This window comes from Exophiala mesophila (assembly GCF_000836275.1).
Source record: "Exophiala mesophila strain CBS 40295 unplaced genomic scaffold supercont1.1, whole genome shotgun sequence".
NCBI classification, from domain to species: domain Eukaryota; kingdom Fungi; phylum Ascomycota; class Eurotiomycetes; order Chaetothyriales; family Herpotrichiellaceae; genus Exophiala; species Exophiala mesophila.
The window spans coordinates 5,222,043-5,234,707 of record NW_015622504.1 but is presented as its reverse complement, the minus strand read 5'-3'; the positions used below and the strand labels follow the sequence as shown (position 1 = coordinate 5,234,707).

The following is a 12,665-nucleotide window of genomic DNA, read 5'->3' as shown; positions in this document are numbered from 1 at the left end:
CACGATGGGATCTATGGTCAGCAAAGCAGCTCAAGATCGAGTGATGAAATATGTCGACATTGCGCATAAGGACGGCGCACGGCTTGTCATAGGAGGCCGAATTCCAGATACACCAGAGACCAAGGGTGGCTACTTTGTAGAGCCGACGATATTTGCCGACGTGAAGCAGACGATGCGGATTGCCAATGAAGAAGTCTTTGGACCTATCATGTCGGTGCTTAAATGGAGTGATGAAGAACAGCTCTTCAAAGACGTCAACAGTGTTGAATATGGTCTCACGGGCGCGGTCTTCACCTCAGATATCAAAACAATGCAGACTGCTATTCGACGGATCCAAGCAGGCACTGTATGGGGGAATACTACGGGAACGCACTTCTTTAGCATGCCGTTTGGTGGGTACAAGCAATCGGGTATTGGAAGAGATGATTGCATGGAAGAGCTGGTGGACCTGACTCAGATTAAAGCTGTCCATATCAAGTTATAGAGTAGCGAAGATACCACTGTCTAATGGAATATCTTTTTGCGAGTTCGTTCTTTGTCTATTTTAAAACTTTCCTGTCTGCTAGAGGCATACGCTGCTGCTTTTTACCGAGAGTTTCGGCCAAGCTATGTGTCTTTATTCTCTAAATGTCACCAGGCGTTGACAATCTGAGTTGACAACGAGACCAGTAGGTGATGTGACATGGTAACATAGTATATAGGGGAGATAATGATCATGTCGAAGGACAATGAGAGAGTGTCCAGAGGTGTATGAGGTATTGCAAAGCGGTTGTAAATATGGAGAGAGGGAGAGTGCAGGTGGTTCCTTCCTTTGGCTCCGCGCCGTCCCCAAGATTTAAGCTTAAAATGCTCCTTCCCGGGGTGAAGGGGTTATTATTGGGCGCTGTTGGAGGCAGCGACGACCACCGAAGCGAAGCACTTTCCAATACTCTTGGCTGCACGGGACTTCAACTTCAACTTCTACAACATTTTCCCATACCAAAACAGTAGCCAGGCGACTTCATTACAACACCACACCAGACAACACTCATCCAAAACCCGTTCTTCCCAACCTCCTCCCACCCTCTCCTCTCCCAGCACGATGGAATGAGCCTCACAAACCCTCTCCACCTATACCGGCATCTCCTCCGGGAAGCCACATACCTCCCACTGCCCAATGTCAGAGACTACATCGCCGAACATATTCGACAGAGTTTTCGACGATATCACAAACGACAAGTGGTCTTGAGCACGATCACCAACACTCAAGATGACACCCTCCCTTCGAATCCCTCTTCATCCTCCTTATCACATCCTGCACCATTCCCATCCCGCACCCAAGTACCGGGGAATACCTTGACACTCCAACGACAAACGACCCTCCTCCACAACGGACGGAAATTCCATTCCACTCTCCAACGGGCCAATGCGGGCTATCCACGTGCCATGGGCAAGATACTACGCATGAGCTACGGACGGACAGGACGACGACGACACGAACTATTAGACTCGTATGTCGCGCAAACCACTAGAAAGACATCCACACCTTTATCCCCAGGACCCGCCAAAGATAAGGCATCACCAGACTGGAAAATACCAGCTGCAATGGACGCATTAATGCAAAGTCAGATGATGCATCAACACCAATTCATTCGTTGGGGCACCAATTCCCGTGTGCGCATGCCTATGAAGATATCACCCGAACGCAACATTCGCGGTGACCCTATCTGCAAGTCACGCCGAAAAAATATGCTGCATGCCTGGTATTTGTCCAACGTCCGTGCCGTGATGGCTCCTCTCCCCGAACGAGAATATAGCGCTTTGCATCGTCTTGTCAGTGGCGAAGATCCTATGCCTAAACCACCCACACGCAGGCCAAGGGCGAGAGTACCTGTTCTTGTGGTGAGTGTGGATGAGCATTCGTCAGTATATACCGACGACAAGGACAAGGATATCGAGGAATGGTTAAGGGAAGAAGACGAAGATGTTGCAAACATCAAGACATTTGCCGCGACGCAGTCACTGGCACAATCAAACCCACAAACGCCTGCGAGTCTTATCGTCAACGGCCCAGTATCCCCACCCCGACACCAGGACCGGCCGCGACAGTGGGACACGCGAAATCTACGCCGTTTGTTACAACGCGCTGTCTTGACGCAGACGCCGGTGGTGAAAAGGACTCCGTCATTTCCTGCAGATCTTCTTCCCGCTGCCGGCGAAGTGAAATCCGAACACGAACTCGAACACGAACTCGAACTCGACCAGAGTGACGGTGCAGATCCCAACCAGGACAGCTTGCAGACCATATCCCCCAAACCTCGAAAACCTCTTGCTGTTGTCTGGGATGATGGATATTCCCGGAAAGGCCTTCTCTTAGCCAGCATCAAGTCGGTGGCCAATCGAACTCAAGGCCAGTTGCTTTTTGGATGATTTGTCTGCACAACGACCCCCTGATGTGGAGGAGATATGAATGTACTATCAAACTAGAAAGAATAGAAAGAAATCTCTCTCAGTTTCGAGCAGCCTCGACTCTGAATTTGTACAAGAAAGTAATTACTCATCATCACCATCTTCATTGTGTTGACTACCTTTGAGGGACTCTTCTACTCTCTTACACCCTTAGAACCCCACTCCCCCTTCCTACCAGTACACAAATCCCATGATCGACGCCGTCCCAATTCTATCCGCCGAAACCATCCCGCTCGCTATGCTGCAAATCATTGTCTAGCTCGTTAGTCATTACCTGTGGCCATCTTCCTCCCCATCAAGGCGAACCTCCTAACATGGCACTCAGTGCAATGTACCACGTCAGAGATGCTCCGCCATCGATCCAGCTCATGTCAAAGTTGGGCGTCGTGAAGAAATTGAACGCTGCTTGAGGGTTAATAATAGCCAGATTCGCCATAATAATACCTGGACCCCTGTTAGTTACATGCTTCTGACTGAACACCTGGACCTTGCTCACCTCTCCAGCCTCCTTGTACATCAATCACTTGCCGCACTGCTCCGTCAGCAAAGTAAGCAATCCATTCTTCCAGCACAAAGCTTTCTACTCATGGTTAGCATGGTACCTTGGGTTTTGTACAGTCCACTCACGTTTTCTTGTCAATGTCGAACATGGCATGACCGGGATCATATGAATTCTGTCCAATAGTTAGCCTTCATGCTCTGCCTCATGTTGAGCACCCGTAACCTACCCCTGGACATACGACAGATCCGTTCCAAAGTAGGTGACATGGTCCGCCTTGTTTTCAAACAAGATGCCCGTCACCTTGTTGTCAATGAAGGACGCTGGTTGATTAGGATTGTCCGACTCCATGAGGAAGTAGTTCTGGAAACTTCGTGCCATAACACTCAGCATTAGGTTTCCTCGCGCTTCCATTGAAGCATCACCGATCGTTCGACCCCACATTTTCAAGCTGTAGGCAAACATGGCATCTTCCGAAGAAGATTCTTCGTCCTTGCCATCGCCAGACTCGAAAAGCCCTTTGGCCCACGAGTGTCCATGGTACCAGTCAAATGCTCGCGATACAGGGAAGTACTGATCCAATGAACTTGGATTAGCAATGTCGCGTACCAGAGCATTCACATAGTCTTTGTTGCGCGTCAACCAAGTGGGATCCAAATAACCAATGACTGATGCAGCGTGGATGAAATAGCCATAGTGGAAATGGTGGTCGTTATAGTACGAGTTGCCAAAGTCGACACCATCGTCGTGCAAAACATAACTGGCCGAGGACACAAGCCCCTTCCACACCGTGTCGTAGACCAGAGGGAACTCTTGTTGGTTTCTGGCAAAAACATCAAACGCATCCTCCAGCTCAAGGAGTGCAGCTCTTGCCAGATCCTGTTGGTCGCTGAGATCATGCATGGTGTAGATCAATGTCGCGAACTTGCTGAGAGCTTTACCACTGAAGTACATGCTGTTGAGATTTGACTGCGCAGACATGTTTTGCGAAGCTTCAGCGGCAGCAACACCCTGTATCGCAGCAATGGCAGCAGGTGACAATGTGGATTGGGCTTGTGGGCTTCCTGGTCTCCATGGAGCAAAGGCCATGGACGTCGGAAGTTCGGTTTCTTCGAGGACCCAGTAATCACCCACGACCGCAGTCGCCTCACCTTTGGTGGGTGTGGTCAAGACCAAATTGGTGACGTTTCTGAGAGTGGATGATTCAAACGATTGCACATGATGCGGCAGGGCAAACATCAAGAGGCTGGTATTGGACGCAAAAGCACCGCCCTTTGTCCAGGACAAACTATACTGAGCAGTTGTTCCTTGGGCGTTGCCTGAGACATGACCAGCCGTGGGATAAGCTCCCACAGCATCGTCATAATACGATTCAAGCGATGGATCTGGAAGTTTGGCGATTTGAATATCACCAAACCAGTTGGGAATACCCTGCAACATTGTACTCGACAGGAGCAAGAGGTTAGGAGAAACTCCGCTGCTAGGTATGGCATAGATCAACCATATCTTGCCGTCTTCCAGGGTCACCCTGTATTTGTAGACGCCAGGCTTTGGAGGAACTGCGGCTGCAATGTTTCTGAAGAATACGCTACTCTGAATCTCTGGTTGGAGATCAGCATAGTGGGCTGTGACAAATGCCATTCCTTGGACCAGTGGGAGCGTAAGAATCGAGGCCGATCCTTGGGCCGGTTGAAGGTGAACGTTGGCCGAAAAAGCCAGGAGCGAATCCGATGTCATGACAGTGTTCGGGCCAAGCTCAGCAGCTGACAGTATGATTGATTCAATGCCTAGCGGATTGATGTAAAAGGAACTCGGAGAGCCAGGGATGCTGGGATTGGCAGGGCCATAGGCCTTTTGATTGTTGTCGATGTGGGAGATGGCCAGGCCCCAGCTTCGAGCGTTGCCGCTGCCTTTGCTCCATCGCAAACTGTACGGCATCATGAACACCGGTGAGGTCTGTGAGCCAAGAACGATGTTTTGATAGAATTTGTTGGTTTCAATCGGTCCTCCATCTGTGTTGATACCCAGGCGTGGCACTGGATGGTCATCTCTCCAGCCAATGTTTGCAGGCGGCGAGCCGAGGCCAACAGGCTGGAAGAGATCTTGTCCTGAACAGCCCATGGGTAATAGACACGTCGAAGTTGCGGTTGGAAGTACAGATGCTGTGACGTCCGTTGTCAATGTTATCGCTTCGGTTTCTGTGATTGTGGAGGACGCCGAGATCATGGTTTCAATAATGGCGGTTCCGGACGTCGTAATCACCGTAGTCCCCACAGTGGAAGTGGAGACCAGACTGCCGTCCGAGGTTACCGTTGTGTTGATAACCGTGATCGCAGTGACCACAGTAGTCGTGGGGACTGGGATGTTGACAATGGTGGAGTTCACAACGACTGTTTCAAAAGTGGTCACTGGGAGTGTCAAAGTCTCGGTGATGCTGCTCGGCGACTCTGTTGCCGTATCTGTCCCAAACGGGGCTGTGCTGTCCAGAGGCTCTAATGTTGGCGAAGAGACAGTGATATTACCTGTGGGAAAGGGCTGAACCGGAGGTCTACCACCAGTTTGGAGGGTGGTATTGATGAACTGCGTTTGTCAGTAGTGGTCGAGGTGCAAGGCTTGGCAAACCTACACCAGTTGTATCAGGATTGGGATTTGCTGCCGAAGTTGCGGTAGGATCTTGTGAACTAGGCAAATCGGTGATGGTAGCAGTCCCGAAGCTTAGATTTGGATTTACATAAGTGATTTCTGAGGTATAAGTGGGTGAGGCGATAGTGGAAGGGGCCGCAGACGAGCCAGTCGTTTCTGCAGCTGAGAGTGTAGGAGATGTTGAAGGTCCATAGGATTGATCTGACTCTGTGGAGATGGTAGAGGTTTCTAAGGGACTCGAAGGTTGTGTGGAGGTTGCAGCATCGTTGTTGGTGGTTGGTTGTAGGGTCGGTAAAAGGTCAGAAACGAGGGATGTCTGCCAGGGAGGGCCGCGGATGAAAGTCTCGCCATCGGCTGTGACTGTTATAGGAGAGGTTAGAGTGTCATCGCCAAAAGGGTACAGCTGATCGTCGCAATCGCAGTCTCGTTCAAAGTGGCGTTTTGACTGACCCAAGACTCGACGGGCTGGCAAGGCCCCGGCGAGGAATGCCTGCGAAAGAGTTAGTACAACAGGAGCCCATGAAGTATGCATAATATGAGGAGAAGGGGATTATGGTAGACGTCTTGAAGACGCTGTTTCAGAAGCCAATCTGGCACAGTGCATCAATTTCCACCAGGCAAGGTCGCAAAAATCAGGAGAGCGAGTTGAGATGGGGGCTGTTTTGAGGAGCTCTTGTGTAGGCAGCGGAGAGGATGAGATGTCTCAATGATGATCAGGATCTTCTTGAGTAAGAGGATTGAAGGTCTGGATCCTTGATCTCGCGATGGAAGGATTCGGTAGAGACGACAATAGGAGGTGTTGTGTTGCATTTGGGGCTCTTTGAGTGGGATGTCACAAGTACGTCAACGACAACATACTTCCCGATAGAGATGGTTCAAGACAGCGGCAGCGTCACAGGCACAGGCACAGACACAGACATGGTGGGTGCTAGCATACCAAAGCAAGATTTGACCAGTTTGGCGCCAACATGCAAGGCGATTTGGGTGATCCGAGCGTTGAATGACAGGAGGGTCGTGCGTGATGGGTGGCAACGTGGGGAGGGTAAGGACCTCAGGACTGTTGATTATGGATAGGTCGACAGATAAAGAGGGAGAATGATAAGAATAATGAGGCTCAGATGGATTGAGGATTGTTGATAGAAGCAAAGAGGTTGTGTATATGGAATTTCAATTGTTGACCGACGCAGTTCGAAAATCCTGCGCTGGGCGGGTGCAGTTCGCACCTTCCCGGAGACATGTTCGTTCCTTCCATTGCAATCATGCATGAGAAGAGGAAAGCGGTGCACATTGTGAGCGATTGTCGGATGATTCATGTTAATCTCAGCATCGAGGCATCATACCACTCTTTGTTACCTTGATGGTTGGCGCCGTTGATCGTGTAGTCCAAGCAAGAACACGTCCAGGTGATGGACCACAGCAAGTAGATGCCGCGTCCTGGTGGATCTTCCATCGTTGCAGCGACAGACCCAGCATCTCGAGCTTGTTTGAGAAATGGATACACATCTGATTTTCTCCACGGTCTTGAGGAGGTCTGTGTTTATGGAGGAATTCAAGGATAGGGTTGATGTGAGAGGGTGGGAAATGAATTGTTGTCAGGGACGGCACGTGATTATGTTGACCTGCAGCCAATCATGTCGATGAGAATAATGATGAGTGACATGCAGGCATGTGGCTATTATATCAACCTGTCGATGATGACAGACCAGAATAGCTATTCCAAGAGTCGTGTATGGTTATTAAACCGAAGTTCTTCCTATCTACGACTAAATTCAGCTCTCTCGAATCATAGTACCATATCCACAAGATCAAAAATTCCGGAATCGTTCACTCTCTTTCAGACGCTGATGCTTCATCCTCGTAGAAATGACAATGCAGCCAAAGTCATAGCCTCTCCACCTGTTTGCAATGTCGGGTGAATAATGGGTGCAAAGTCCGGGCTATGGTTGATTGGAACTGTGTTCAACTTGTTGACCTTTTCCAACGCATCCCACACCACTGGATCAATACCACCAAAGAGCCAGAAGTAATATGGTTTGCCGATTGACGAGGCCAAGATACTAAAATCTTCACTTGCAAGACTGCTCTTAGGCGCCACGAAGAATGCTTTCTCAAAGTGATCAGCAAACACATGTCGCAGTGTATTGTCGACCACTGGGGTGTTATTGGTAACTGGGAGGCTCATGTGGTGCTCGACCTGAGGCGGCTTTTCGCAGAATCCAGCCGCGCATTCTGCATCGATGGTTTTTCGGATGTGGTCCAAGACGGTGCGGCGGACTTCTTCGTCAAGTGTGCGTACATTGATGGTGAAAAATGCATGGTCGCAAATAACGTTCTCCGCCGCGCCAGCATGAATGGATCCAACTGTGATGACTGCAACCTCATCCGGTGGCACCACTCGACTGACAATCGTCTGCAGTCGTACCACAATGTGACTGGAAATGACCACAGGGTCGATACACCGGTGAGGCATGCTTCCATGGCCTCCACGGCCAAAGATGGTCACTTTGAAACTGTCAGAAGAGCTCATTATGGGCCCTGCCTTGGATGCCACAATGCCGGCGCGGATGGGTGCGACGTGTTGTCCGAGAACCATATCAGGAAGAGGGCAATTGTGCTTGTCGGCGTCATAGAGCCCATCTTGGACCATTCCCAGTGCACCGTCACCTGCTTCTTCGGCTGGCTGGAACAGGAAGACAATGGTCCCTGACCATGAATCCCTAGCTGATAACAAAGCTTCTGCTGCAATGAGTAGACATATCACATGGAAGTCATGTCCACACGCTATGAGAGAGATGGATGTCAGCAAAACAAGAAGCATAGCTGATGAAAAGCTCGGTCAACCTACCATGCATAACCGGAGTTTCCTTTCCATCGGCGCCTATTTGCTTCTTCTGACTGGCGTAATCCAGGTTCGTCCTTTCTGCCACCGGGAGAGCGTCCATGTCAGCTCGAAGCATGACAGTCTTCCCCGGTCCATTCTTCAACAGCGCAATGAGACCATGGCCTCCAATCTTGGTGCGAATCTCAAAGTCATTACTCAGGCTTTGAAGATGTTCAACAATCAAAGTCGCGGTCTCTGACTCTTGGTGTGATAGCTCTGGATTTAAATGCAAGGTCTTGTACAAGTTCTCATACCGCGTCAGGTCCGGCTGAGTTTTCTTCACCAGCGCAGTAAGTGATGTCGCATCTTTGGTAGTGGACATGATTTGACGAGGCTCGAATCTCAAAGCCGGAATATAATCCCCAGATTAGTGGTCAGAGGTCCAGATAGGGTTGTAATAAGAAGGGACAAGTACCAGTCGAATGGCAAGTGATGAGGTTGATCATGACTTTACCAAGTTGGGGCGAGCCAATATACTTTTTGGTGACGCTCGAGCCTCTGTCGAGATCCCAAGCCTGGACCCTGCACAGGACTAGTATCTTCCTGCCACACATAACACAAACTACTAGTGAAATAGAAAATAGACCAGACAAAAATAGGCAAAGGACTTGTACCTGGCCCACCCATCTGGAGTTCTCTTGGTCTTGGATTGGTGTGCGGGCTTTTGAGGAGCATGTGATCTGTTACCATCTCGTGGTTGTGGGTGCAAGACGGAACCAGCCGCTCTACCAAAGATGTCTGATGGGATGAACCAAGGCGCCGAGTCGTCAGCTCGCTTGCTTCAACTTAAAGTTCAATACGCCGTTGAGTGGCGGGACCGGCTCCAATAACCTTCTCATGATAGATTCAGCTCAGAGTGGCCGAGGCCAGAGATGGCTTTGCCAGCGAGTCTTTTCGATTTGTACTTATCATATTGCGCCTCTAGCCACGGCTACATTGCCTCGTCTGTATATCGTTTGTCCGAATCGTCATCTGGGTTTCTTTTTCCGTAGAATACGCGCAAGTTGTCGTACTCTGAAGGTCGTGAGAGTTTGGACGGTGCTACGTAAAGAGCATGACAAAGCCAAGCCGAGTCTATGCCTATCACGGACTAGCGGCAGTGACTCGGCTATTTTGCCGAAAATGACAAAGCACATCGTATCCGGACACAAGAAGGCGACGAGGACTTCATACATATACGGAGAAGATATCTGATTTGCAATGTTTACCAAAACATGCCATTATGCTGCTAGTATTGTATCCGTTCGGGAGGCTCGGTGCGTCCGATATACTTTCAGTTACCACACAAGACTCACGCAACACTCCAACAAATGACGGGGCTTTCTATCAAGATACCACGTCCTCCCCTCTCAATGATCTATGCCTGTGGACGTGCCATCGGACGTATCACACCCTGTTTCATCAACACTCGTGGCTTCGTCGCATCCTGGAATGTGTTTTTGGTCGTCCACTCCGGTCCCAAGGGCAGTCGCAGAGATCGCTCATATTGATGTCGCGTCTCGAACGGATGAGGCAGTTCCTGGGCCAGATACTTGTCGTTCTTCTTGATTCTTTTTTCGTTGATAATCACTCGTTCCAATTTGGCGTCTTTTCTCTTGTCCGCCGCCACGCCTTTGATCGTTGTCGTAAATCTGCCCTTGGTCCTTTTCAGTGCCTTTTTGCTGACCCCTTCCCCTGTCCAGCTCCCCCATCCTGGTAAAGTGTTGTCAATAACTTGATCCCCTTCCTCCTCAACTGTCTCCTTCTTCTCCTTGCGGAAATCCTGAGACACCTCATCGGGTCCAGCGAAGATGGCCTGCGCCAGCGTTGACTGGCCTTCGTCTTCGTCCTCAGATCCTGAGGAGCTGGTATAACCATTTAGCTCTGCTTCTTCAATAGTGGGCTTCTTCACCAGTTGTTTTGTGATCGGTTGGCCCTGACGGTTTGGCATCTTGTCAATCTTCGACGCCACAACGGCCTCGCCGTTTGTTTGACTCGTCAGACGTGCGTGACTGGTTTGGGAAACAGGTGGCATCGAGGAGACAGACTTCTTGGTGGACACGCGTGATTTCTTCTCGATTGGAGCCGTAGAGATAGCCTCATGCTTGGGTTCATCGTCGAAGCCAGCCAAGTCTTCGTCTTCGGAGTTCCGCTCTTCGAATTCGCTTCGCTGAACAGTGTGTTTTGGGAGGATGGTGTCTGTGGCAGGTTTTGAACCAAACTTCTGCCTGCCAGTGGAGCTGATGTTCTCAAGATCAGACCCATATGAGTCTTCCGCGTCGCCCTGTCCTAGCATGCGTTGGGCATTTCTAATTTCTTCGTCATTGGCAGCCTTCCTTGCCGCCTCCGCCTTCTTCATGAAGGCCATCGAGGAGAGCCGAGTTTCGGTGGTATCAGGCGCCTCGGATGCAAGCTCGCTGAACTTGTGGCGTAGACGGTCGCGTTCCTCGTCAGAATCAGAGAGACCTTCAGAGTCCGCAATTTCGTCCTCGGACGAGCCAGAGGCATCGCCAGATTTGCCTTCGATACGTCGACGAAGCTCTTCGTCCCGGCGTGCAAGATCACCCACAGCATTTCTAGCTTCATCGTCCCATGCACCTCGACCTGTTGCTTTGACACTTTTCGCCCATTTGCTCTCTCGGTGACGTGCCCCCATGCGCTCTTCGGCTCTGCGACGATCATTACGCTCTCGTTCTTCTTCTGAATCAATCATACCAAGCTCTGCCAGAGCCGATCGGTTCTCCAGTCCTGCTTTCTCGCGTTCTTTGCGATGGATTCGACGATAGGCTTTGCTCTTTATCTTCTTGACTCTCCGAGCACGGATCTCCTCACGGAATAACAAGTCCCGCTCTTTGCGCAACTCGGCGCGGCGAGCCTGGACCTCTTGGAGAGGCATTTGCTTCTCCTGAAGTTCTTCAAATTCTTGTTCGTGGTTGTCGGTAGACATGGCGAGGCCTTGCTCCTCCATAATAGCCTGTATTGTGGATTCGAGGGATGTCATCGGTATTGATTGGGAAGTGGGTGCCAAGCTCTTGCTGTTGACCGTTGCGACGGCGGATTGGTCCTGCAAGGGAAACGATATGTGCTCAGCACGTCGGTTCTGCTTGACGGTGTCAATCCATTTATCGAGCTCCTTTTTAGTCTCCTCATATGCGGCACTTCTATCAAGGCGATCCTGTTGTCGCTTAGCCAATGGTGGTGCAAGTTTACCCGGAATGCCACTCTTGTACGCTTCAGCGCCTTGCGCCTCGCTATTTTGCAGCATCTTCAAGGTTTGCCGCTGGCGAGGGTCTTTGACATATTGTAGCAAATCAGCCGCTGTCAATTTCGAGCCACCTAGACCAAATTGTGACGGTTTATCCGACAAACCCTTGCGAGGGCGGTCCGGCTTGGTTAGAGTCGTATTGGCGGGTGCTGACAATCCTTCCACAAAGCTTTGGAGCTTGTTATGGTCTCCATCATCGTCAGAGACGGACAGTTGGGACTCGTTGTCAGAGTCGTCATCGTCATCATCCTCGCCCTCGGCGGAATCGTCATCATCGTCCGAAATGGCATCTTTCTTTGTTGATGGCAGACTTCTCTTGCGCACCGAGCTTTTCTTTTCAGCTTCATCGTCCATGTCCCAGGCAGTAGCTAAATCAACAGCGTCATCACCCAAGTCATCGTCACTGCCATCTTCCCCCGAATCTTCACCTTGGCTCCGGTCAGAAGCGTCTTCATCTAGGAAAGGCGAACTTTTCACAGGTCGTCGTTTCTGCGTAGAGGGTATGCTCGAGGTACCACGGAATGTAAAGTCTGCAAATTTCTCTTCATCGCTTTCGCCAAAAGCATCATCACTGTCGATGTCACTGTCCTCATCGTCGTCGTCCACTCCCACGTGCCACCGGTTTCCTTCTAGATCAGATCCTGTATCATCCGAGTCGCTCGTGGAGGCTGCGTTCGTCTTCTGTCGCTTTGTTGCAGGACCGTCGTGATCATGTTCGGCATGAGCGTCTTCGTTGTCATCGTCATCATCAACATGGCCCAACCGATGTCTGGGGACTTTTATTTGCTCCGGGTTTTCTTCCTCGGCCATCTCAAGTGCGTTCAATCGTCGATTTCTCGTGGCTTTTCTTTTGGTGGCCTTCGCAGGTTTGGAGGCAAGTACCGACCTGCCATGCGCTTGTCGTGGCATCCTCGCTACAATGCAGACTCAAACCAAGGCACAAGGATGAG

The 12,665-nt window shown here is 50.5% G+C and overlaps 4 protein-coding genes across 4 annotated transcripts; 1 reads left to right on the top strand and 3 right to left on the bottom strand.

Annotated features, from left to right (window-relative positions):
* Positions 1-993: 993 nt before the first annotated feature.
* Positions 994-2,409, top strand: PV10_01671 (uncharacterized protein; the record flags this gene model as incomplete). Its single annotated transcript, XM_016365901.1, has 1 exon — positions 994-2,409. The coding sequence occupies exon 1, from the start codon at positions 1,087-1,089 to the stop codon at positions 2,407-2,409; it is 1,323 nt and encodes a 440-aa protein (XP_016229550.1). The 5' UTR covers positions 994-1,086.
* Positions 2,410-2,529: 120 nt separating this feature from the next.
* On the bottom strand, positions 2,530-6,475 carry PV10_01670 (uncharacterized protein). The gene is made up of 5 exons (XM_016365900.1): positions 5,574-6,475; positions 3,177-5,527; positions 3,076-3,122; positions 2,945-3,028; positions 2,530-2,892 (listed from the first exon to the last, which is right to left on the bottom strand). The coding sequence occupies exons 1-5, from the start codon at positions 6,120-6,122 to the stop codon at positions 2,744-2,746; spliced, it is 3,180 nt and encodes a 1,059-aa protein (XP_016229549.1). The 5' UTR covers positions 6,123-6,475; the 3' UTR covers positions 2,530-2,743.
* A 774-nt stretch (positions 6,476-7,249) lies between these two features.
* Positions 7,250-9,286, bottom strand: PV10_01669 (uncharacterized protein). The gene is made up of 2 exons (XM_016365899.1): positions 8,436-9,286; positions 7,250-8,371 (listed from the first exon to the last, which is right to left on the bottom strand). Exons 1-2 carry the CDS (start codon positions 8,791-8,793, stop codon positions 7,440-7,442), a joined length of 1,290 nt encoding a protein of 429 aa, XP_016229548.1. The 5' UTR covers positions 8,794-9,286; the 3' UTR covers positions 7,250-7,439.
* Positions 9,287-9,652: 366 nt separating this feature from the next.
* PV10_01668 (uncharacterized protein) lies at positions 9,653-12,624 on the bottom strand (the record flags this gene model as incomplete). Its single annotated transcript, XM_016365898.1, has 1 exon — positions 9,653-12,624. The coding sequence occupies one exon, from the start codon at positions 12,622-12,624 to the stop codon at positions 9,829-9,831; it is 2,796 nt and encodes a 931-aa protein (XP_016229547.1). The 3' UTR covers positions 9,653-9,828.
* Positions 12,625-12,665: the final 41 nt, after the last annotated feature.

What these genes read in the sequence shown, in the direction of transcription:
- PV10_01670 (XM_016365900.1), bottom strand. Translation starts at nt 6,122, where the DNA reads ATGCATACTTCATGGGCTCCTGTTGTACTAACTCTTTCGCAGGCATTC. An exon ending in CCAATCCTGATACAACTGGT is followed by an intron (nt 5,528 to 5,573) that starts GTAGGTTTGCCA and finishes TGACAAACGCAG; the next exon opens with TTCATCAATACCACCCTCCA. An exon ending in GATCTGTCGTATGTCCAGGG is followed by an intron (nt 3,123 to 3,176) that starts GTAGGTTACGGG and finishes ACTATTGGACAG; the next exon opens with AATTCATATGATCCCGGTCA.
- PV10_01669 (XM_016365899.1), bottom strand. Translation starts at nt 8,793, where the DNA reads ATGTCCACTACCAAAGATGCGACATCACTTACTGCGCTGGTGAAGAAA. An exon ending in GGAAACTCCGGTTATGCATG is followed by an intron (nt 8,372 to 8,435) that starts GTAGGTTGACCG and finishes TCTCTCTCATAG; the next exon opens with CGTGTGGACATGACTTCCAT.